Genomic DNA, 25,926 nt, shown 5'->3' on the forward strand with positions numbered 1-25,926 from the left:
CACAGTTGCTGCAGATTTGTCGGCTGCACATCCCTGATGTGAATCTCCTGTTCCACCACATCCCAAAGGTGATCTATTGGATTGAGATCTGGTGAGATCTGTGGAGGCCATTCGAGTACAGTGGACTCGTTGACGTGTTCAAGAAACCAGTCTGAGACGATTCGTGCTTTATGACATGGTGCGTTATCCTGCTGGAATTAGCCATCAGAAGATGGGTACACTGTGGACATGGTCAGCAACAATACTCAGGTAGGCTGACACGATGCTCAATTGGTACTAATGGGCTCGAAGTGTGCCAGAAAAATATCCCCCACACCATTGCACCACCACCACCAGCCTGAACTGTTGATACAAGGCAGGATGGATCCATGCTTTCATGTTGTTGATGCCAAATTCTGACCCTACCATAGGAATGTTGCAGCAGAAATCGAGATTCATCAGATCAGGCAACGTTTTTCCAGACTTCTATTGTCCAATTTTGTGAGCCTGTGCGAATTGTAGCCTCAGTTTACTGTTCTTAGCTGACAGGAGTGGCACCTGGTGTGGTCTTCTGCTGCTGTAGCCCATCCACCTCAAGGTTCAACGTGTTGTGCATTCAGAGATGCTCTTCTGCATACCTCGGTTGTAACGACTGGTTATTTGAGTTACTGTTGCCGATCTATAAGCTTGAACCAGTCTGGCCAATCTCCTCTGACCTCTGGCATCAACATGGCATTTGTGCCCACTGAACTGCCACTCACTGGATATTTTCTCTTTTTCGGACCACTCTCTATAAACCCTAGAGATGGTTGTGTGTGAAAATCCCAGTAGATCAGCAGTTTCTGAAATACCAGCCCGTCTGGCACCAACAACCATGCCATGTTCAAAGTCACTTAAATCACATTTCTTCCCCATTCTGATACTCGTTTTGAACTGCAGATCATCTTGACCATGTGTACATGCCTAAATGCATAGAGTTGCTGCCATGTGATTGGCTGGTTTGACATTTACGTTAATGAGCAGTTGGACAGGTGTACCTAATAAAGTGGCCAGTGAGTGTGTGCTTGTTATGTCCTCGATTACCAATAAGGATCTTCCACTGGGAAAACGGGCCGCCTGCTGTCGGACGGACCTCTTTTTTGTCTACTGCATTCGTCTTCACACACTGTCAGGCTGCTGATTGATACAGGCCATTCAGGGCCGATGCTCAGCCTTTGGCAGCTTAATCATTCAATCTACCCCCATGTGTCTGCCGTCCCCATGGAAGGTTCAGTTCTGGCCTGGACATGGTAGCCACGCTTGAAGGCTGTTGGCACTACCTGTCCCATTCGTTACCTCACGCCTGACCCAGCCATTCTCTCTCATCTGCCAGTCAGATCAGAGAGGGAAAGTGAAAGGGAGAAGAACACACACACACACACACACACACACACACACACACACACACACACACACACACAAACAAACTGTAACATTATCACTGTGATCACTGCTTAAAGGTTCTTAAGATTAATTCCTAGGAGACAAAAACTTCTTATATACAAAAAATATTAACTTGGTATGTAATGTATATCATTTAAAAGTTTGTCTCCCCTACATAGAATGAAAAGTGAATAATTCAGCTTTCTTGTGTTTTACTGAAATCAAATGAATAAGTGGTGCTTAATACGGACTGGCAGAATGCTGTGGGTGCAAATAAGATCAGAAAGAAGACAGGTGAGTGTAGCTTTCACATAGAGGAGAGTGGACTATAAAGCCCATACCATCTTTCATGACCACACAGACGTATATATTTTTTCCGTCTTGGTGACGAGAGCAGTGCACTTTGCAGGGCTTGGGATGAAAGAGACGGCGCCACCAGGCCTGTGTGAGTGCTCTTAACCTTGCAGGGCTTTATTGATGCCACAAAGTCCCTTCACAGGTTCCTACGCTCCCTCATTCTGCCGAAGAGAAACCGGCAGTGTTTGGAAATGTGTTCTTTGCTGTGGATTTCATAAAATGAGGGATTTTCAAGAATGTCAGGGAAAATGCCCTAGGCAAATTGCAGCTGCAGATAAAAGAAAAAAAAGAGCAAAAAGACTTTTTTTCCTGAAAGGAACAGGAACTGGTGGAGCCCGTGCTCCTCTGCACCCGAGTCTGTCCTGTTAGCCTGGTTTGAAAGCGTACCAGGCTGGGTGTTACACTCTCCACTGGACTATTTTCACCTTTGGAGTGAAGAGGATTTCGTCTGGGGAGATGTGGCACATCGGGATCACACTGTGTCTATGAAAGGAGATTTAATGGCCACTTAGCATTTAGCGATAAAGCTGTCAGGGTGGCATTGGGAACTGTGCGGGGTTTTACTTTACTTTTTTTTAAGTGAGCTGTGCTTGAGTCTGCTGCTGATAGCACTGTCTGGGATATGACTGTTGTAAAGATACTATTGGTTATTTTCAATGCTATTTTAAATATCTGACAGGTATAGGAATGCTATTGACATCCTACAGAGATTCCGTATGCCTTGCCATAATACAATGACATTCAATATAATCATGTATTTTCTTTTATGATAATTAAGGTACTTCAATTGCGTTTTAGTTGATTAGATGATTTCATTTTTTTAAAGCACTTTGTTGGAAGATCAGTGCAAAATGATCTTTATGGCTCCAGAGCTGAAAGGTCAGTTATAATGCAAATTTGGGATGTGTATTTACCAAATGCTTAACGGTCTTCTTGTTATCTGTTGGTTACACCATAATACCCCACATACTGCATAATGATCCAAAAACTTCCAAGGAAAAGAGATCTCTCTGCTTAGAACGTTGCTTAGACATTTGCATGTGTGTGTGTGTGTGTGTGTTAGAACAGGTATATCTGCTGCTTGACTGTGCTGATTATCTGTCTGGGAATGAGTTGAGGTTCTATTGCAGTTCTCAAAGTGGCACTTCCTTCCTGAGCACACTCCAGACTATGTGTTTCACAGCTGCCCAGCAACCTGCTGGAAGGAGCCCAACCATGTGTGTGTGTGTGTGTGTGTGTGTGTGTGTATGCATTTGAGTGTGCACATGTGCATGGAAGTTCCCATGGGGGTGTGTCCTCAGTGGTTCCTGTGAGCTGGCACGACTAAGACAGCATGTTGCCTAATGGCATGAATGAAATTCGAGGTGTGTGTGTGTGTGTGTCTATGCTATGTGTGTGTATGTGTCTGGAGAGAGGGAGGGGATAGCTTTTGAGCTAGGCTCTCAAATATGTGTGTAGGTGTGTATGTGTGTGTGTGTGTGTGTGTGTGTGTGTGTGTGTGTGTGTGTGTGTGTGTGTGTGTGTGTGTGTGTGTGTGTGTGTGTGTGTGTGTGTGTGTGTGTGTGTGTTCCTGTTGTGCCAAACCTGACTCCACTCTCGTTAGGAAATTCCATTCCACATTACTGGGTTGTCTTGGCGATTGAATGGCTCAGGTCCCAGACTGGTTCCCATGAGATTTAAAAAAGAGTGAACTGTCATCAATGAACTTTTGCTCGGATTGACACACTCACCATAGGTTGACTATGTCAAATATTACCATTCATTATTTTTTTACCATTTGTCACTGACCAGAAAAACCTCACTGTGGTTAAACAAGCCAGCTCTGTGAACTTTTTCAACTTACAGTTGAAGGAGAAACTACGATTGTAGTGGGCCTGCACCCTTGTGCGGTTAACTAGGCCGATGGAGGCCAGCCCGCAACTTCAGGATACTTCATTTCGGCTGTGAACTTAAATATGCGGTTCAACCTCATAGCAATGGGCAAACAGCCTGGCTTTATGTGTCTATTTGGTGAGCTTTCATCAAAAATGTGCTCCAGAGTAAAATGCAGCGAGTCATTCCCAGGAATGCCCTGAGAACAACCTGGGAGAGCACTTGAGGGTTTAGTCAGATTTGAGGCTGACTTGTATAAGTAGGTCATGTTTATGTTCCTTGTAAACATACTCAGGTAACCAGTGGGGCTTGATAGAACTGCATAAAATAATGTTGATGGACTTTTCACCTGGTGGTGAACATTTGGTGCATATGAAGGCATCCACCTTAAAACAGACATCCAACTTTAAAAAGACATCCAGCTTAAAATGACATCCAGCATAAAATGACATCCAGCTTAAAAAGACATCCAGCATAAAAGCATGTTATAGTGTCGTGCATCAGGATACCCGAAGACACAGACTCTGCACATCACAGGAGAGCTTTAAATGTGACCACTGCATCGCAGTTAGTCATTATTTGGGATGAGCTGCAGCAAAAAAGTATCACCACACCACTGTGGCAAACACCACCAAATACAAGGTGGCTTTTTTGGCATTTAAATGGCACCTGTTGTAATGTTAGCTAAGTGGTTGAGCAAATTACAACAGGTTTGCATTGTTGTTGCATGAGCGCCATTACAAAAACAGACTTATTCCTCTAGAGGCAATGAACAAAAAAGAGTTTCTCTATGCTAACAGGTAGATGCTCAAATGCTATCAACAGGTCCTAGTGATATATTGCCTCTACCTACCACCCTTGCATGCAATGGTTCTCGATATTTAAGTAAGGGTGTAAATCTTGAGAATAAAGCTGACTTTGGGCCAGATCCCTGCTGGCTGACTTCCAGGCTTGTCGTTGTGACGACGGGGAGACCCACGGCTGCAGGCTGTGGGTGATGCATCATGGTCAGGTCTGTGGGGAGGTGGTGGAGAGGGACAAAGTAAACAGCTTTAAATCAAGCCACTGCCACAGACAGGGTGTGTCCCGCTCCCCACATAAGCAGCTCACCCAGGTGGGCGACCTAGGCACACACACTCGCCGGCGCTCAGAAGTCTTGCTTCCTCTTCACCGAACTAGAAGGGTTTCAAAAACCAGAGCTGAAAGCTATCATGTCCTGCATCTCCATCTATCACTGTGCACAGACTGACCAAGAAAAGCAATGCAAATCTGAAAATGTGGGCATGTAGGTGTGAGTGTGATTCATCCACTCCTAGTGGAGAGGGCCTCGGACAAGCATTTCTGTTGCTATACAACTTTGTTTCCCAGTGTAAAGGCCCAGATTCAGCCTAAACCAGTCTGTTCAAAGGAGAGTGCCTCCCAAAGTCAATGGCATTCAGTGGGCTCCTGCTCTAATGGTCTTTGTGTGGGATTCTTAGCATTCAACTTGAATCATTCCTCATTCACAAGTATGTGCTTTAGTATTGATTTAATGCTTTAATCCTGCTTTTAAATAATATGAAAATTCTATGAATTTACAAATGAAAGCTATTTCATTCCGTATTTCTGTTGGTAAATATCTTCGACTCGACTGTTCAGAAGTAAGTCTTATAGTATTTAATTAAGCAGATAAATAAACATAACATTCATAAGACTGAGATTTCTCCTGTTATCTCCTCTCTACTCTGTGTCCAGTGCTCATAGTTCTGCTGATAGGCTACAGTCAACAGCTGACCTCCTCCTACACATACAAAAAAGGAGTAACACACACACACACACACACACACACACACACACACACACACACACTGTATTTGTCACTGACTATTGCGACCAATGCATCCTTTCCTGTTTTATTAAACAAAAGTAAAAACTTAAACTGAGGGGGATTCCTGTTTCTGTGCAGAGAGCAAGGTCAGGTTGTTTGGCGAATGTAGCAGAAGAGACTCTGCATTGTGAAGGGGAAAAAGCGCTGCTACGCCCGAGCTGTGTGCTTCGCTGCCCATCCCCCACACTCCGATAGCAAAGTTCTGCTGCTTTTGCAAGCACTGAGGCTGCGCTGCCGAGAGCGCGAGCGAGCGAGCTAGAGAGCGCGCGAGGCAGGCAGGCAGGCAGAGAATGAGAGGGGGTGGGTAGAGACTGAGAGAAGCGAGAGAGCGCATTGGAAGAGTGGGGGGGTGGGGGGCACCATGGCTGCTCTCGTTTGGTTGTTTGCTTTATTCGAACTAACCAGTTATTTGTGTATTTAAACACATTGTGATTTGAACATTTATTTTACTGCGTAGACGTAGTATGGCAGATTTGGTTGCTGAGGCATAAGTAGTTTTTTTCCGTCCGTCTTTGCACTGCATTTCACTTTTTTCATTTTCACTTCCTGCTCTCAGTCCATCCCCCATCCTCCTTCCCTTTCTATCATCTCTCTCTCTCTCTCTCTCTCTCTCTCTCTCTCTCTCAGAAGCGCACGCTGGCTGTAATTTCATGCTTTCCTCTCCACAGATCAAGCTTTATGCTGCAGTTATTAGCCCCCAAATTTACTGTCTGCACATGTAAAAGTACACTTTTAGCCAGCTTAAAGGGATAAGTGAGCCTACAGCAAGCACCTAGATATAATCTACAATGATTTTATTGTTTTTCCTCCTGTTCATTATGAATCACCTATTTATATAAAACGTGTCACGCACGTAAGAAAATATAACAACAAATGATTCGGTATTGTTTTCGTAGGTTACTCAGTCTTAATGTTTTCAAATATTGTCCTGTATAAACGTAGTGTTTATTCATTTTACAATATTCGAAGTGAAACTACGCTAGCTCTACGTTTCTGAGCCATGTTCCTTCCCCACTCCGGATCCGCTGCTGTGCTCCACTCCGTGTATTACACGTGACCGCGCGCCTCGGTAAAATGGCTGTGTCTCGCGGAGCCTCGTGCTGGTTTGATCGGTTTCTCGCTCACACTGTCGTTCTGTAACAGAGGCCCCCCCACATTTTTGTCGGTTAAATTAATTCCCGGGACCTTTATTTATATTCTTCAAGTAACTTTTTTACTCCGAAACTGCAGACGAGACCGGATCCGGTCTGGAGGTAGGGGGCATGATCCGGGACACGGGCACATTGTTATAAATAATTGTATTTATATTCAATGCTGTTGGGAGCTTGATTGTGACTGACTCGCTTTGAAAGAGAGAGAGAGAGAGAGAGAGAGAGGGATATCATGGCCGCTCAGGTCGCCACTCTCAACACAAGCCCGCCCGCCGAACTTAAAAAGCCGGATCGGGACCCACAAGAGGAGTCGGTACCAGGAGAGAAGCAGCAGGAAAATAAGGAGTCGCGAGCAGACGGTGGATCTCCGGGGCAGAAGGAGCTGCAGGACGGGCTCGATGTCGGAAATGCAGGGGGAGGAGGGGAGCCTGACATGAAGAACGGCAACGGGAATTCGTCCAGGGTGAACAATAATAATAACCAGAATGATTCCGGGGGAGCCGAAGGTAATAACCATCCCGGGATGGCTCACCACCACTCGGGTTCCTTCCCTCCACCTCCGTACGGCTACCAGCACTACAACCGGGCCCCTTTTCATCAACATGGCGGACAACAAAGCCCTGGCATGGCAGCTGCAGCGGGGCCGGCGGTGCAGCCGGGGAGCATGATGGACCCCTACCCGCCCAACTCTCACGACCACGGCTTCCCCAACCACTATAACAACTATAGTCCATTCCCGAACCGGACGCCGTATCCGGGTCAAGGATACGGCATGAGTTCCCCGCGAAACAACCAGCCTCCGCCGGCTGGGGGACAACCAGGCAAGCAGCAGCAGCAGACACCAGGAGGAACTACAGCAATGGTCGGTTCTTACAACAACCAGAGGTATAACATGGGAAACGCTCAGCCAACTTCAACCCCAACTTTAAATCAGCTCCTGACGTCTCCGAGCCCCACCAGAACCTACCAGAATTACCCACCAAATGACTATAACAATCAGGATGGGGCTAGCAAGGGAGCAGGGGACATGGGCAGCAGTAATCAGTATGGTGGGGGCCATCCGGGTTGGCCACAAAGAAGCCACCATCCACCCCCCATGAGCCCGGGAAACACTGGACAACCGCTCAACAGAAACCAGGTAAACTTTGTCAGGCTGAGTACTTCTCCCCCCCTCAGGTTCAGACCAGTGAGTTTACAGGGACCTGCACTGCTGCACAGAGCTGCTGTGGCCCTGCCATTGTTTCTCTGTGTGTCTTCTCTAAAATGGCTGCCTGTGTTTTCCTTCTAACAATCTGTGTGAGGAGCTTTTATGTGCTAAAACAGAGTGTAATTTTACTGTACGTCTCCACTTCTGGATGCATGCGTTGACCGATCGTGGTATTGCATGGACTGGGTGCGAGGGGGCATGACTTTGCTTATGGAAATTGAGCAGAAATGGTAATTTTTGTGAAGCAGAGGCACTCGAATGCACCAAAAAAGGCTGCGCAAACGCTTTCTTTCTTATGGTCAGTATTGAAGAATAAGGCTGTGGGGTTCATCGTTCAGAAACAAACGCTCCTTAGGCTGTATAAAGTAACATGAGTGCCAGTATATGTCTGTTTCGATATGTTTGATAAAGGCGAATTATTTCATACGCGTGGCCATTGCTGAGATTCTCAAAATGGCCAAAGTATTTCTTGTAGAAAATACGCTTTGATATCCGAAATGTTCATAACATTTTCGCTAGTAGACTTGAGCATCTGTTGATTTTAAGTAGGCATTATTAATTCTTTTGAGTATTGTTGTTTCGGCAGTGTACGCCGTAATGTAGCGCTGTTGTGTCGCCCGGTAAACACGGCCGATGATTTGAGTAAATGCAGCCTGCTTTGCTTTGGGATTTGAATTATGGAGGTAAAATCCTTCTGTCAAAGCCAGGAGACAGTTGGTCTTGGGTTGACATGCGAGCTGAAATCTGATTGGCTCCCATCTCCTGCTCTTGGCCATTTATAATTGCATCTAATGTAATGCCGCAAAGAGCCCTGCTGACGAGCTGCCGCTACTGCTCCAAAGGTACTGGTCCAAACGTTGGCGTTTTGGATGTGCATAAGACACATACAGATCTTATTAAAATGTCAGTTTATATTATGTTAACAAAATTTGTATTTTATTGAGTTATTTACCTACTGTGTGTGTGTGAGGGAGAGGGAGGGAGGGAGGGAGAGAGCGCATGCGTGTACATATTTGGTGTCTGTGCATAAAACGTATATATGATGAATATCTGCGCTTTATCTGATCACATTATGATCTGCATTCACTTTGGTGTGTCTAAATGTGCATTTGAACATGATGTGGACAGTTATTGCAATACTGCAGTTTTGCCCTGTTGAGAGATTTAGTAAAGCACTGTTTACAGTAGCAACTGAAATATAGTGTGCATAAGCTTCCCTTGTGTTATAATAACAGGGCTGAGCTTCATTTTAATAAGTAAGGCCTACTTCAAATGTTTTTTTTTTAACTACACCCAAGCCATCTTTCCAAAACATTATACTGATTTCAGGTCCTAGATATGTTTTACTGATTTGAACAAAGCTTTCACTTCTGATCATGTCAGTAGATGCACTAGGTGTGGCAGTTCCATTTTACGCAACATACTGATCCAAGAACAGTTTACTTTATGAAAGTGTCGTCCTGACAAACTGAGGCTGTGTTTACAAGCCATGTGGATGTCAGCCAAGTGTCACTTCTTTGTGCTTCTTATGCATTCTCATTCTGAACGTGTAACCATGTCAACACTAATAAGCTTGTAGCCAGGCATGCTCTCGAAATAGTCCAAGTAGTATTTATGCATATTGTTAGCAGTTTTGCTTCTTGTTGGATATATATTGCCCGGTTTATTTTTAAACTGATATCATGCAAAGTCATTTGTGATTTTGGAGATGTTAACGATAAAAAAAAACGCCTCCTGCCATAGTCAGTGCACCAGTGTCATGTCTGGGTTTTTCTTGCTGTGTGTAGGGGACAACTTGAAGCCAGGGCTTAAAATGCTCTGCAATTTGTGACAACTTTGTGACATCATCTTTCTAAAAGGCGGCTCTCTGCACATACACTGATAAGGTACTGGAATTGTACAGCTCACTCTGGTAGTCACTCTGGTTTGAGAAACTAAATACAAAGTGACTGTCATGTGTAAATGCATATGCACATTAAAACATCAAATCCAGGCCATTTTATGTTTTAAATGGGCAAGCCTGTGTTTGGTGGAGTGGACATTGATGCACTCCATGTTAATTTGATCTGAAGGTGGTGGTGTTTTTCTAATTCATTCTACTCCTGCGCTGTTGTGGTTTCGTGATGTTTTATTTGTACAGTTGCAAGCTTGTATAATGCACAGTACTTGGGGGGGGGGGGGGTTAATGGAGTCGCTTACACTTTCTCATCAAAATGTCAGATATCTACATATATTTGATCTTATTAGCATTGTTATAACAGGCAGTACACTCAAGCTTTTTTAACTTGCTAAAGGGCAGTTTTATGAAATCTACCTGAGCTAGATAGATTTAATATGATTATCTGACTAAAACAGTAGCTAGCATTGACTCTTCACCTGTGTTAAAACCCCTTTTTTTCCCTTGTCTTGTATGAAATGAGATGTGAAACGTGATGTTTGAAATGTGAGTATATAAATATGACTATTATGGATATTTTGGGATTAAGCTAGTCTTTATCTGCCTGTAACCACTCGGATTAGACACTAAAGTGTAGTCTACATGAAGAGTTGCTAACAAATAGAATATTTTTGCTGTGCCTAAGCAGCAAAACAAGAATGTAAATTCCCTAGTTTAGGACTTCATTTCATACATCGCTGTATTGCAGATATTTGACAGGCTGTATTTTGACTGTTTTTGGACGGGCACACATTTTTTTTCTTCATTTTTTTCAAAATGAGTTTAGTATATAATTTTTTTTAAATTCTTTTTTTTATAATCTTCAAGCATCAGTTAGGATTCTTGAGCAGCTGTAGATGGGAAGCAGCCGTGTCTTCTCAACCCAGCTTAAACGCCCTCACCTTGAGACTGAGCCACACTATGAAGGAAACCTAGAATTTGGAATAGGAACAGACTTTTAACAGTGAAGCATTTGCCAATGGGAGATATGGTCCAGATATGCTTTCATAACTGCATCTTTCAGGTTTTGTACTCTTTCATTCAGATTGTATATTAAATCTTATTGATCCTACATTGAAATCCCTGCTCAGAATACTGTTAATACGAGCTATACAGGAAACATTTGCTAGACAGTCAAGTTTCTAAAGTAACTGGCTAGCAGAGGAAACAATGATGCATCCACTAGCATTTATAGCCAAGATGGTGTAAAAGCCAATTTGAATTTTAGCTATTATGTATTTAATCACATTTTACACAAACTGTATTCTGACATTTTCCGCTACAGTCTGAGATCATGATGCCTTCTGGACATATTCTGCTGCTGAATCCTACGGTTATGTTGACTCGATCTCTCGGCAAAATTATACCAAACTTCACTTAACCTGTAAAAGAAATAGAATGGCTTTTACGATAGCATTCATTATTGTTACAATTTCCCAAAGCTAAAAGACTAAGGCAAATCGGTGTTTCATTAAAACCGTTATGGAATTATTTTAGCCACCTACAGTTGGCTAAAATGCATTGTAGCAGACTAGGTAACTTAAGTGCTTTCTGGATATTGCTACTAAATGCAAGTCTTAATTACACCTATTTAACTTTTTTTTTAAATGTGTTGAGTTGATTTGGACTTGAGCTAAGGTGCACACTTCCGAGGTTTAGCCCCGATTTCGCTGTCACAGGTGAATTTTTAGGCTCGGCGACAAATGGCTGCGTGAAGCCATGACGATGCTGGTGTAGTGTGAAAGGTTCATCCACATGCTCCGCCCACTCCATGCGCCGCCCGCAGACCCTCCGGTATTTTCGAACACGTTTGAAATTCTCACCGATGAATCATGTTAAACCTCGCGCGAGTATTTCTGTGTCGGGCAGAAGATGAGCAACCGCCAGTCAGAATGTGAGAGAGAAGTCTGTTGGAATGATCGTGCCACTGCCTCTTCTGCGTACAAGAATTCTGATTATATGTGTCTTATACTTGTTTATACGTTGCGAAAAGCTAAAGGGAACAGCTGGCTTCTGCTATTCCAGCTCCTTAGTTTTTGTCTTAATTCTCATCAACAGTTGAGCACTGTGTAAAATGGACTTGACCTAATAGACATCATTTGTAATAGAATGCAGTAGAGTTTACGCTTCTGTAAACCTCGGAGTAAATGTACGGATATTCAAATGAATGAGTGAAGTTATATAATGTCTTTCAAAAACAAAGTTAGACATTAGGTTATTTAGCGATAGGTGAGAATGGATGCGTTTTTGTTTCAAACGGAGCTGTCTTGTTTGCAGAAAATGCATAACCATTGCTGATATCGCTAGCGCTATTGAGGACGAGACACGCGAAACACAGTTTTTGAAACTTTGAAAATGAATCTGATTCAATCAGTTAAGCCGTTTTACGGTGTTCTGTTGCACTGTACCTCCAGCTATGTTTGACGAATCGTCGGCTGGTCATGTCTCCCGGCTGGTCATGTCTCCCAGCTCTTGTCCACAGTTTCCTTTCTCTTCTTCTAAATTTTTTTTAATTTCTGTGTCAAATGCCAGTATAAATGACCAGTATTGTTACGTTTTAAGGCCCCGTTCCGATATAGACTCCTGAAGTGCATAAGGCGATGTTTACGGATCAGGTGCTCTTTTGGGATCTCCACAGTTGACAGGTCTTGGAACGTTTGGGCCTGGTCTGTGGTCACTTGTGTACTGTGCTGCTGTACACCAGCCCCAGGCACTACATGTCCTGCAGTGGGATGAATCCGAGATGTTGGAAGTCCTGTAGTGTCCACTCTGCGTTATTTGCCTGTGTGAGACTGAAGTGCCCTTGGTCCCCTCCTGTTTGTGTGTGTGTGTGTGTGTGTGTGTGTGTGTGTGTGTGTGTCCTCACACTGATCACTTGGTTGTGCACACTTTTGGTGTCCCATGTAGAACCAGTGTGAGGGGTGGGTGGTGCGGGCTAGGATAGTGTGGAGCAAAACTTTGCTGTAGTTGTGTTATGCGCATTTGTAAAAAGCATCAGTGTTTATGACTAGGGAAATGGTCAAAAAGCCATGAGAGAAATATAAAATGTTTTTCCCCTCATTCTGCTCTGTAGTCAGATCTTGTTAAGTCTGATTGGTAAGGCATCACATCATTTTAAAGACCAAAACAAATATCCTTTGTGTATAGAACTTATAGAATTTTATTACTTTTTAAAAACATGCTTCATTTGACAGTTGTTAATTTAACTGTAACTTTTATTGGTTCTTTTATTTGATAATTGTTTCTTGAAAAGGTCTGATCATTTGCCCCTCTTGAAATTGCTGCAAATAGGGCAAAGCCCAAATCAAGACCAAGGACTCCGATATTAAAATTGATTTGGGCTTTGGGCCTGCTCTGTATTAGTTGAACTTCTGCAGTCTAATGCTTGACAATCATTTTCCCACTTGTCCAAATCTTTAATCGGCTTTTTGAATTACCGGACAGTTTAGTATTCGCATCAGGTTGGGAATACAGTTGTTTTGGTGGAGTTCACTTTTGAAACACTAGGAATTATTTCTTCAAGGTTTCACACATGCATTATTCCTCAACGGTCTTATTTGTTACCGTTATGCACCCTGATTGAGTGATGAGGGGTGTGGCCAGTGAGGAGGGGCGTGGCCAGTGTGTTTTGCCTTACAGTGATCTGTAATTGTCTCGTTAAAACACATGCTGTGACAAAGGAGGGAAACAAAGTGCTGTTTACTGTTCAAACGATACATAAACTAGCTGGCTGGGCTTGTGACGTGGTTAACATGGATGAGCAGTTGACGGGTCTGGCTCGATGGATTATTTAAATGTAACTGTTGTTTTAACGGTTTTGTTTATTTATTACTTAAAATAGATTAGAATGCCAGAGCATGAAACCTCTCCACGATGGTGGAGCGTTCCCACAGATATTGGGTGTGTCGGAGGGGTCGGCCGACAGCCACGCCGCTCTTTGAACCCGAGGTTCGACGTTTTTGCGGCTTACGCGGTGTGTCCGACTGTGGGGCCGGACGCAGGACTCGACACACACTCCTTTGCTTTGCTTGCTCTCCGTCTATGCTCCATATAAAATACATTTATTATATAAACACCTGCCAAGAAGGCACTTGATGAGTCTGAGAAGGAAAGTGCGGGAGCTGGAGCTTCTGCTGTTCTGTCTGTGCGCGCGCCTCACTGGAAACAGTGGCCATGAAGGGAATTCCTGGCCTTAATGTAGGCGGCTTTAGCTCATTGGGCTTTAGGGTGATTGGTGAAGGTTTGTCTGCCTCTGCCACCACAGTGTGCTGACTGCACTGCTGAGTAATGATTCCTAACATGCTGTCGTGTGTGTGTGTGTGTGTGTGTGTGTGTGTGTGTGTGTGTGTGTGAGAGAGAGAGAGAGAGAGAGAGAGAGAGAGAGAGAGAGAGCGCTTGTGCGTGTCTGGCTTTTTGGAGGTATGTGCGGGGTTTGTTGTGGATCATCCTTTTGCTGTCTGGTGGTGACAGCTGTGTATGTGGGTGTCTGGGACGGTGTGTGCGTCTGTGTTTCCGGCGAACGCCTGAGGAGCCGTTCTGACCTGCTCGTGCTCCACGTGCCACTGGCACTCTGTCTCCTCGGAAGTGGCCAAGGTCCCAGCTCAGACCACTGTTCTGAGCCTGCTGCCTCCTCACACACGGGGGCCCCTGCTCGTCGGGGGCCCCTGCTCATTCGCTCTGATGCCACACTGCATCTTCCACTGACTCTAAATCTTCATCCGTTTATTTCCTTTATTTCTACATTCTTGTACATGGGCTAACTCTTTCCTTTTAATCTCTTTTGACTGACTTTCAGCTATTTGCCATCTATAATAAGCATTATATTCAGCGTTTTAAAACTTCTTTAAATCCTTAATTCTTATATTTGCATTTAGTTTTCTCTGTAACCGGAGAGCTTCTCTCATTCTGGTGTTTTCCTTCACTCTCTCTGTTCAGTTCACGTATCTCTCTCTCTCCTCACATCACGTCTGTAGTCTCCAGGTTGTGTTAAAGATCAAAGGACTGTCATGTGTAGCCTATCCTGGGTGTGTCAGGCAGTGAAAGCCTTGGATGGAAGTTGGGCTGTTCCTACTCTACAATGCATCATGACTCTCGGTAGCTAATCGCCATCCGTTCAAGAGTTGCGTTGGATCCTCGAGAGGAAGAGAAACGCACCGTTTGTGGATGCAGCAGTTGACTCCCTTAGGTTTGGCCTATTTGACCAGGTAAAAAAAAAAAAAGATTAAGTTTTTGCTACCCTACCAGTGATTTGAAGAAATGTCAGGTTTAAGATGCATTTTAAAAATGAGGGTAATATATTTTCTTTTCTTTTGACATTTACTTTCAAAACGCACCAGATTAGCATAGTAATTTCCTTCTCTAAACTTTTGGGCCGCATCTGTAGATTTAATTTCCATAACGTGTGTGTTTTGGGGGAAATGGTATTAACCTTTAAACGGGGCCCTAGCGAGAACGGCATGAGGAGCGCGGCTGAACGTGGAAGGTAGCGTGAATATGAAGCCCCAGCTGTAGCGCCTTGGTCGTGTTTGAACATTTACGATTGTACAAGTACAAAGTGAAAATTGTGGTATTCCACTACTTTACTCGCTGTGCTTTTTGGAATGTTTTGCTATATGCTGTGTGCCAAGTTTAAATTCGTTAGTTTCTGGTGAAATTGTGTTTTCCCTTTGGAAAATGTAGAACAGCAATATTGTTCTCTGTTTTTCTATAATCAAAGCATGTAGCAAAGTTTTTTTCTTGTCCAGGACTGGTAGGTAAAACAGTCTCCTCAAGCCTCAGATCCTGTATTTTTCTTAATGATATTTAGTTAATTTTATGAAGCTGTTTTTGTTTCTTACACATTATGTGAAGCCCATATTCCTCCTGCCTGCCCTGTTCACAGTACATTCAGACGAACTGTAATGGTGAAGTCTGTTAACTTGTGATTTGTATCATGAGTGTCTTGACACTGTGGTAGAATATCTTGTCCTGGGTTTTGTTCATCTTATCTTGGTTCATGTTGCATTGTTTCTCAGCAAACATGACCTAGTTAATCTGAATCTTGGGAGATTGTTTAAGATTTGACTCCATATTGTCAAGAGCAATAACCTTGATGCAATATGTTCATAAACGGCTGGTATACTTTGGCTAGGAAATGATGTAATAATATGTAATCGTTCATACTAAAGCTCTTCTAAAATGTATTTAAGGAGGGCCAAGACGTACTCATTCCTATACACCCATACCTAATTCATTTCACTCTCATTGGGCCAGAGGGTGGTAAAACTACATTTAAAGACAGAACTAGGAGATTCAGATCTTTATGCTGTTCTGGCAAAAAGTCCAGAGTTTGAAAGACCTTCTCACTCCAGTGCAAACCCTGTTGTGTGGTTAATGTTAACTCTGGTGTCTATAAATGTTTCCCTACTTCCAATCTACATATGGGCTACAACACATCTCTGTGTATCCATGTGACTGTCAAATGCCTGTAAAATGGCAAATATAAAAAAAAAAAGCAAGTTCTGCTTAGTAATGTCATTGTTTCAAAAAGAGAGAGTGTATTTTTTTGTGTTGTCAGGCTCTAGGGTTTTGGGAATCTACAGACTTATGTAATCCAGCCCACCTGATCCAGTTGTAACCAGGTTGTACAGTGGCACCTGAAATTAGATGTAGATGTACAGGAACTAAACTGCAGCCTGTGGTGGGCGTCCAGGACGGCGGCCACGCCCCCTCACACAGCCTGTGGTGGGCGTCCAGGACGGCGGCCACGCCCCCTCACACAGCCTGTGGTGGGCGTCCAGGACGGCGGCCACGCCCCCTCACACAGCCTGTGGTGGGCGTCCAGGACGGCGGCCACGCCCCCTCACACAGCCTGTGGTGGGCGTCCAGGACGGCGGCCACGCCCCCTCACACAGCCTGTGGTGGGCGTCCAGGACGGCGGCCACGCCCCCTCACACAGCCTGTGGTGGGCGTCCAGGACGGCGGCCACGCCCCCTCACACAGCCCGTGGTAGGCGTCCAGGACGGCGGCCACGCCCCCTCACACAGCCTCTTCCCTGATCCTTTTAAAACGTGCTATAAGGCTTCTGACATGGCATTGAAAGCATTATATGTTCTAAAACTGTCAACGCTCCTAGTTCTGCATGTCTCCTAATTCTACTCGTTTCTCTCAAGTTCCTGTTTCTGGACAGGGCAAGTGGAATAGGGAAGAATTATGCCATGTTGCACAATGAAGGAAGCATCTAAATGAAAGTACAAAACCCTATAAAAATGAAATAAAATACGTTGTCTTATGACATGAGCACAAGATAAGTGAGACTGGTGGGAGTTCTTGTGCGTTATCCAACATGCAGCGGTTCTGCCCATTAGACGCATTGCCATTCCCGAGACGGTGGATTTAAAATACGGCGACCTGAACATTAAACTTCCCAGGCTGACTGATCAGAATAGGAACCACATTTTGGAAGTAAATGAATAAAATATCCTCTTTGTAATTGTGGTAATACTCTGTATTAAAGCTGCTCTACACCAAAGTAATAATTCCCACAGTGGACCAGATCAGGCCGGGTAGATCTCGCCGGCTTGCCTGGCATCTCCTTTCATTTACAATTTGCAGCTTAAGCAAACACAAAGGAAACCCTCAGGTGTGCGCAGGTGCACATCCTGCCTGTTGTACTTCACTTTGAGAAGGGCTTGTCCGACGAGCCCTGGCTGTGTGAGCGGGAAACGCCCAGTGTTGCTTCCACAACGCTCCCAGATCTGGAGCGCCAACCCTGCTCCATGACACCAGACCCTCTCGTACACCTGAGCGCCAACTCCGAAGATCTGCGCGTTGGGATTCTAATTTTGTTTCTTTGGCTACTTACAAAGACAAATTCGGAGAAAACAAACAAATTTTTAGGCTCTATTTTGACCAGCAGCAGCAGATCCTCTTGGCCGCGGATGCCGTTGGTGCACGTTGGTGGCTTTACGTGCCGATGCTCAGTGTTGGAGTGTGTATGCTGGGCTGGGTCCTCACTGTGGTGTTTTATCTCTAACTGTGCTCAGTCGCGCGCGGTCACAGCTTGCGGGCGGTTCGGATACTAACAAGTGTCCTGTCAGTGGGCGCCGCTGCAGAGAGCAGCGACCCGCATGGTCCCGCGCCCCTGACCCGCTCTGAGCGCCGGTGCTCGCCGCTCGCCTGGTCCGAACGGGCCTTCTCACCCTGCGCTCAAGAGTTCCCGCAGCAGACGTGAGCTCCAGGGCTGTGAGGGACGCTGGGGCGAGGGCCAGGTGTCACACTGCTGTTAAGAGCGCTTCATCCCTGCTGCATTCGCATGGTTGTCAGGGAGGCCTGGCAAGTCAAACTGTTACCCCCCCCCCCCCCCCCCACCCCCGCCACCCATAGCCCAAGCACCCCCCCCCCATTCCACCTTGGGAATTTGAAATGAGGGGCTGGGAAGATGGGCCCGGTGGACGGGCTGTCAGCCAGCCAGCCGCCAGCAGTCCTCCCTCTCCACTCAGGGTGACATGTTGACAGTCCAGGGATGTGGCTGTCGGAGGTATTTCAAAGCGGTTTGTTTCTACTTGAGAGGATGGCACAGAAACTCTTAGAAGGCGATTTTTTTTTTACGCTTTCAGCCAAGCCCCAAATGTTTTGCCCAGCAGAAGGACACTGCCACACTGCTATGTACTCATGAGCGCCTGATCTGAGTAACACAATGATGAGAGTGATGTTTAACGTCTGTGCTCTTCCCACCTGGATAAAGGAAGCCACTTCCATGGCTGTACTGCTGATTTTCTCTCTCTCTCTACTTCTGTCTGTCTCTCTCCTTCTCTCTCACTACTAGTTTATCTCCACACTCCAAATCTTTTATAATGTTTCTGAACAGCTGGTTGCACATCTGGAAGGTGTATGTGTGTACGAGGCTACTTAACATGGCTGATCTCTGTGAGAATGAAGACGTCTCAGCTTTGAGGCGGCAGGCCCAGGAAGCCCCACACAGCCTCCAGTGTTCAGGACGTGCTGTCGTCCGTCTCATTCCTGCCGCTTCCACGTACACTGGACACAGAAGCCAGGTGCCCTCTACAAAAGGCAGAAGCTGTTTGGCCTGGCAATTTATAGTGATGGAGATGGAAAGAAATAAGACTGTAGTAACTAGTAACGTGTGTGATATAGATATGTAATGCAGCACTCAAACTTCTTTATTAAAAAAATTTGTAAACATATTTGGCAATGGCCAAAGCTCGTACTAAACACTTCACTAAAATATATTGGCTAGATGTTGATCTGAACTGAAATGGAAATGATTTTGCAGGTCATGTTCTTAAGCTGTGTCATGTCCCCCCGGGTCAGTGTTGGGTTCTTTAGCTGTGTCGTGTGTCTCCCCCCCCCCCCCCCCCCGGGTCAGTGTTGGGTTCTTTAGCTGTATCGTGTCCCCCCGGGTCAGTGTTGGATTCTTTAGCTGTGTCGTGTCCCCCCCGGGTCAGTGTTGGGTTCTTTAGCTGTGTCGTGTCCCCCCGGGTCAGTGTTGGGTTCTTTAGCTGTGTCGTGTCCCCCCGGGTCAGTGTTGGGTTCTTTAGCGGGGCTTCTTTCTCTGGCTGTCCAACCTAGGCTGCACATTTATCAATATGTGACCAGACTGATGTGACTAACCCTAGTCAGAGTCTTTATGGCCTTTTGAAAACTTTGTATTCGTATAAATAGTATTAACTACTGTAATGAATTGACAGCTGTGGGTAAACCCAGGTGTGTGTGTGTGTGTGTGTGTGTGTGTTTGTTTGGTAGAACAATAGTCCTGGGCAACATGACTGTGTGGAGGATTAAATTAGCAGCAGTTGTTTATGGTGTGTTCCTGGTCCATCTGTCCGGTCGTGAGGAGCCAGTGCTGTCTCTATCAGACTGCACCAGACTGCACCAGGCCTCTCCGCCGTCGTACTCACAATGTTTAGCTCTTTCACAACTCACACATGGTTAATGTGTCATTTTGGTAATTAATCCTTTAGGAAATAGAAATTGAACTTTATACCTTTAATAGTCTCAACGTTAAAATAATTTGTGTCTATCAGTGTCTGGGGTTTGTGATGCTAAGACCTGCAGTCAGGCAAAAAAAATGCTTTGATGTTCACTGCAGAATGCTAAGGGAGCTAACTAAATATCTTAGGAAGAAGAAAACGGTCATGTTGGAGATGATGATGAACGTTGATCAGTTTTGTAAAGAATTGTGGAGGACAAGTAGACCCCAGTCTTAGATTTTCCTAAGGTTCAGCTGTAAAAATCAACACGGAGCGCTATTGTCTATTATATTTATTTGAGACATTAGCCGGTCTTCGTTCGCTGACACAGAAATGCCGTGAAACCTTCGCCAGTGACTCTGCCTAGTGGATCCTCCTCTGCCTAGAGGGCTTGACTCCTCTATGCAGATTAGCCACGTGCTAATTGCAGCGACATATTTAATTATTTTTTTGGAGGGAGTGTGTGGAAGCTCTCATTGATTTATGAGAGGCTGGATCGTGGAGGAGACTGGCTCATTTTTAAAAGGTAAAATGCAGTAGGTAGGTTGGATTCTGTGGCCACCAAATACAGGCATATGAGAGGTTGGGGACTGTTGAGGAACTCTGTGATTTTAGGTGCAATACGACATATATAATTACATATTTTGTTATTTTTGTAATGCTTTAGTGTTTTGTAAGGCATGGATTCTGAATGAACCTGTTAATCCCTTATGTTAGTCCCTTATTAATCTGTTAAGATCACGCGTCAGATTGACTGCGTTCCTAAAAGCAGGATTTCTTGCTTTAAGACAGTTTTGTTGCGTTAGCTACAGAATGATTGTGTCTTTGACCTCCGTTTAAGATGAATGAAGTGCTTTTCTCAGGAGCAAAAAGACCAGTTGTCCTCCCCCCCGAGGGGTGTAACCCAACGTGTACATATTTGTGTACAAAGTATTGTGTGGGTGAGATTTTTAACAACTTGTGTGTTTTTGTAGTAAACGTACTGTACTCATCAGTGTTTTGGGTATGTGGAGCCAACGTGTGGATTGTCCAAGGTCATTAAGTCGCCTCGTTTCGGGGCCAGATTATGCAAGCTTCTGTATACCAGAATCAGATTTGCTTTAGCTGCTGAAATATTTCCCATCTAATTATTGGCGTTAAGTAATTAAGAGGGTTCTAGCTTAGACTGAACATGGTAATATGTGCACTTATGAAAGGTTGTTATCTTTGTCAATGGACTGTTGCAGTCTTCTATACACGCGGCAACATTAGCATCGTTTTTGCATTCATTAGCAGGCATCATTGTCGCTGACTGATGGTGAACATCAAGTGACAAAATTGACAGAATTTGTATTTGGCTGTGGTGCCGTGAGGGTCAAGTGTTCAGGAGAGGTCACCACGGTATGTCCCGCAGGCCTGATGCGTGTCTCCTACAGAGACGTCCAAGCTCCGAGGTGTTCTGGCCTGTGTGGGAGGACTCTTTAGTCCTTGCTCCTTCCACAGGAGTAGTTGAATGCTGTTGTGTATCTGCGCATGTGCTAAGGGGACAGGAGTGTCCCGCGTCCTGCCGATGAGCTGGTGCAGGTCGTTGTTACTGTAGCTGGCAGACAAGAAGAGGATTGTCGTAACATTGACGATAAATAAGTCAAGCAAGCTGTACCTGCAGACATTCATGCTGGCTTTAGAATGAAATAACAGCTACAATACATCCCAACATTTTAGCATCGTTTGACTTGAATTAAGACTAACCTGATTGAAGGCCCAGGCTTTCTGCAGAGACATACTGTGACTAGGCAATGAATATCTTGGAGATTTAGCCAGATTGTGGAAGGTTTAAGCTGGCTGAGCTTAAACTGATGAAGAGCTGCTGAAGTTTCTCACTGCCGTCACCTGGCATAGGTGAGAACGTAGTCTGTGGATCCACCCCCACTAGAAGGAATAGGAAATGTAGCCCTGATTGATTAAAAAAGTTTATACAGAATGAAACAGCTTAGCTCTCTAACTGTCAATAATCCCGCAATGAAATTTGAACCTCCGTTGGATTTATGCAGCAGAAGCAAAAACTTTCACTTTAGATGTGGGGTTTTTACATCAGTTTAAATGTGGAGGGTTTTATTTCATATTTTTAAATAAATCATGTGTACCACAGGTGCGACAAGTCCAGCGTTTGTCGAGTACCACGGACGTTTGTTGGGATGTCGCTCCCACTTGGCATCCAACTTCAACAAATCACCTTTCATCCAGATTCCAGACTGCATCTTGATTAGTCATAGAACAGCGAAGCAAATTTCATCTCCAACTCTTAAACAAAACAACTGTAACGCGTCTTGGTCGCAGTTTCTCGGGTGACTGGAAGGTTTCCGAGTCGGAACATTCCAGAAGGTGCACTGAAAATGGCAGACAACTGAGCCGCTCCATGGCACACCGTGAACCGCATTATCTGTTGTATTTCTCTACACACTTAACCGTTACCCTTCGTCGGCGTTACTGTTTTGAGCTAATCGGACACCGGCGCAACCATGACCGAGCCTTTTGAGCTGGCGCGAAGCGGGTGCGAGATCTGTGTGAAAGCCCAGCTCCTGTGTCCAACCCAGACTCCGTGGGTGCACTTCTGTCATTCATCCAGCGCCAAGAGCTCTTTATTAAAGCTGCAGGAGGAGCTGGACTGGCTCCGGTTCAGACACACACACACACACACACACACGCAGCTGGGACCTGTTACACTCTCACAGACAGACTGCCCTGTGTCTCGCAGCTATAAATAGCCCTGGTGGTCGTCTTCAAGGAGTCAACGGGTGGGGGAGTGCGTGGCTCTCTATGGTGGAAGTCGCAAATAGGGTTGGAGCAGCGTGATAATGGTGAGAAGCAATTAAGGTGGTGTAGTCATGCCTGTGTGACTTGGGAGAGGTGAGTGTGAGTGCCACTGAGGAGTGAATAAAACATGAGTCTGAAGACACACACACACACACACACACGCGCGCGCGCTCTTACAAATGGCTTCTGTTACATACTGTGATGCATCCTTTTCTGTTAAAGCAACCTTGCACAACTTAAAGCTTCCTGAAAACTAGAAAGTCCAAACCCTTGTAGGTGGGTGAGAGAAGAAACAACATGCCCCCCCCCCCCACCCCCCTCCCGTGTTCTCTATAGGAAAACCGAGCATGTTCACGGCGCTCGAGGAGCCGGTCACGGCACTGAGCAGCCTAACTGCACCGCCCGGCGCTGATGTTTCCCTATTACAGCTGGCCAGCGCGATGGAGGGCTGCTTAGCACGAGTGTGTGTATGATCATTCACACGCTAAACGCTGACGTTTATTACCCCGTTTCTGGCTGATGTGGGTTTGGTCCAGTCTTGCTCAAGTCCTGTTGTATGTGGTGGATTTCACTGAACTTTGGCAGAACCACACAGGAACGTCTCCTGTGCATCACAACTGCGGTCCAGTTCAGCCAAGTCTCCGGGTTTCTGTGTAAGTGTGCTCCAGCTCCGACGCTGGTTTTGGCTCACGTTTGTAAATGATGCTGATCTGAGCTCCCAGCGCTCAGGCAGATGTTGCCGTGAGCTTCACACAAGCTCCAGTCTCCATGTTGTAAGTGCTCCGTCCTGTAAGTGCTCCATCAGGGGTTCTTACAACGGCTGCCCAGCAGAATGCTTCAAGGTTTAAAGGTAGTGAAAGGTAGTCGTTCTCCTGCAAACACCCCCCCCCCCCCCCCCCCCCCCCACACACACACACGTTCTCTCTCTCGCTCCCTCTCGCGCTCACACACTCGTTCTCTCTCTCTGTTTAAATGTTGGGATTTTGAATGTTATGCTACTAACAAGCTCTTTGCTCACTAAGGGAGATGAATGTAGCTACATATCCCGAATAGATTAACAAATGTCAGAGTTTAGTGTCTTGGATGAAGTACTCTGACGCTGAGCGTTGTATTTTGAACGTGTCTAACCTCTAAGGACCAAATTCATAAACTCTTCGCCAGATTTAGCCCAGTGTTCACACAGCAAGCAGCACCCAGGCACATTTCCTCATTCATAAATGTAGATGGCCAGCACAGTTTTGCTGTTTGCGAGATATTTGGTGCTAGTCCAGCATTTTGTCCTCATTTGAATAAGACATTAGCAATTCATAATAGAACACAGCTCTGCAAAAAGCACACACCCACCCGAACCTGTCCGACAGTAAACGTCTCAGTAAGAAGCCCATGTGGATTGGATGATCTTTCCTCCAACACACACACACACACACACACACACACACACTGGTCACACAAGTCATCCACAACATTCTGCACCCAATAAGCTAATTGGCAGCATTGTTTAAATGCCCTTATCTTTCATACTTTTCCAATAATTTTTAAACAACGATGTTCCAACATCTCCATCACACAGAAGAACTCAACATAGTGTTTGTGCTCCTCTGCCTTTAAGAATTAAGAAATCGGGCAGCTTTTGCAGCTTAGATTCCATATAAGGACTTTTTGGACCAGGAAAGTGAACCGTGTGTTTTGAAAATGTTAACAATATTTACATATTACTTCAAATTTCATTGTTTCTATAAAGTGAGGGGGAAATTCAGTTTTCCATGATGGGGGGCCTTTAAAATGGCCTTTTTTGGTCTGTTTAGAGTTAGCCTCATGGCAAACCTGAACTGCCTTATACCATGGGGAGACCATGGGGAGACCATGGGGAGACCATGGGGAGACCATGGGGAGACCATGGGGAGAACGGTGGCTTGAGCAGGATCTCTGAATGCCTCGAACATTGGCCATAAGAAAAGGAGGAGGTGGAAACTATAAACAGACCCAGACTGTGGAGAGGTACAATTTAGCTGTTCTGCCATGATTTAGCAGAAGTACTGAATATATCAGCCACGTACTCAGCTCAGCAATGCAGTTCCTATCTTGGTGAAAGTTATGTTACATTTTTTATGTAACTGGCATTTTCAGTGTATCGGTGGTCTCATGTATGTTATTAGTCAGTCATCTGCCTCTTGTCATGGGTCTTTAATATGTATGACCTCATTTACATGTCAGTTTTGATTGGCTTTCACCTAGAGCACAGGTGAATTTAGCACAGTGGTAACTTGACACGGGTGCAGTAATTATTGCCACGGTAACTTTATGAACAGGAATTAAGTACCCGCGTCGTACATTTTGCGTGGTGTAGGGCGGCTACCATCGAGTATTATGAATCTGACCCTAAATCTCTAAACTGTAAAATCTAAGTCTTATTTCTAGAAGTTTCGCCTTTGATGAAATGGTTTCTTCCTTCAGATTTACAGAGTAGTTAAAGTGCAGCGGGAGACGAGGCAGAGCGGCACGACCCAGCTGCCAGTGCCTCTCCCACGTAATGTCCGTTTGGGCTCGTTTGAGGTCTTCTGATTGGTCGGACTAACGCTCGCTATCACAGGAACGCTCCATTGTCAGTAACTTTGTTTTTCCGCTGTGTTAAATCTCTCTCTCTCTCTCTCTCTCTCTCTCTCTCTCTCTCTCTCTCTCTCTCTCTCTCTCTCATCTGCTCAGCCTCCAAGCCCAATGGACCAGGTGGGCAAGATCCGGGGCCAACATTACGCAGGGGGAAACCCCTACTCGCAGCCCCAGGGGCCTCCCCCAGGGGCCCAGCAAGGCCCCCCATACCCCGGCCAGGGCTACGGCCCACCCGGGCCACAGAGATATCCCATGAGTCTGCAGGGCCGCTCCCCCGGGGGCATGGGGAGCGTGCAGTACGGGCAGCAGGTGAGTTCTGCTTCACCAGGTGACCGGTTTGCGTCCGACGCGTCCGACACAGCCGCGTTGCACTGTGCTGCCCCCCGACGATTGTTCCTTTGAGACCGCGGCTACTCAACGGTGTTCACAACGGCCCGTGTGTGCTTACGTTCCCCCGCCTTCAAAAGCACACCTAATGCTAGTTTGAAAGTGTCAGCGAAGTTTAATATGAATGTTTTTAGGAGTAAATTCTTTGGGTTCTTTCAAGTCATGCTTGTATTCATGCAGGCTAAGCTTTAAAATGATAAATTGTGGGTTGGTATGGAGTGTTAAATCATAAGGATTTGCCCTTTATGTTGAGGAATAATATTTCTGACCCTTCTAGTAGGGCAACTGTTTTTCCTCTATGAAGAATACATAGAAAATACACTTGGTACAAATACCACAATCCCACCACCCTTTCCCTTATTCTTATAGCAAGTTAT

At 45.3% G+C, this 25,926-nt stretch overlaps 1 protein-coding gene across 1 annotated transcript; it reads left to right on the forward strand.

Moving 5' to 3' along the window:
* The first annotated feature begins 6,546 nt into the window (after positions 1-6,546).
* Positions 6,547-25,579, forward strand: LOC143517318 (AT-rich interactive domain-containing protein 1A-like). Its single transcript, XM_077009697.1, has 2 exons — positions 6,547-7,786; positions 25,259-25,579. Exons 1-2 carry the CDS (start codon positions 6,881-6,883, stop codon positions 25,562-25,564), a joined length of 1,212 nt encoding a protein of 403 aa, XP_076865812.1. The 5' UTR covers positions 6,547-6,880; the 3' UTR covers positions 25,565-25,579.
* Positions 25,580-25,926: the final 347 nt, after the last annotated feature.

This window comes from Brachyhypopomus gauderio, chromosome 6 (genome assembly GCF_052324685.1).
Source record: "Brachyhypopomus gauderio isolate BG-103 chromosome 6, BGAUD_0.2, whole genome shotgun sequence".
Lineage (NCBI taxonomy): Eukaryota > Metazoa > Chordata > Actinopteri > Gymnotiformes > Hypopomidae > Brachyhypopomus > Brachyhypopomus gauderio.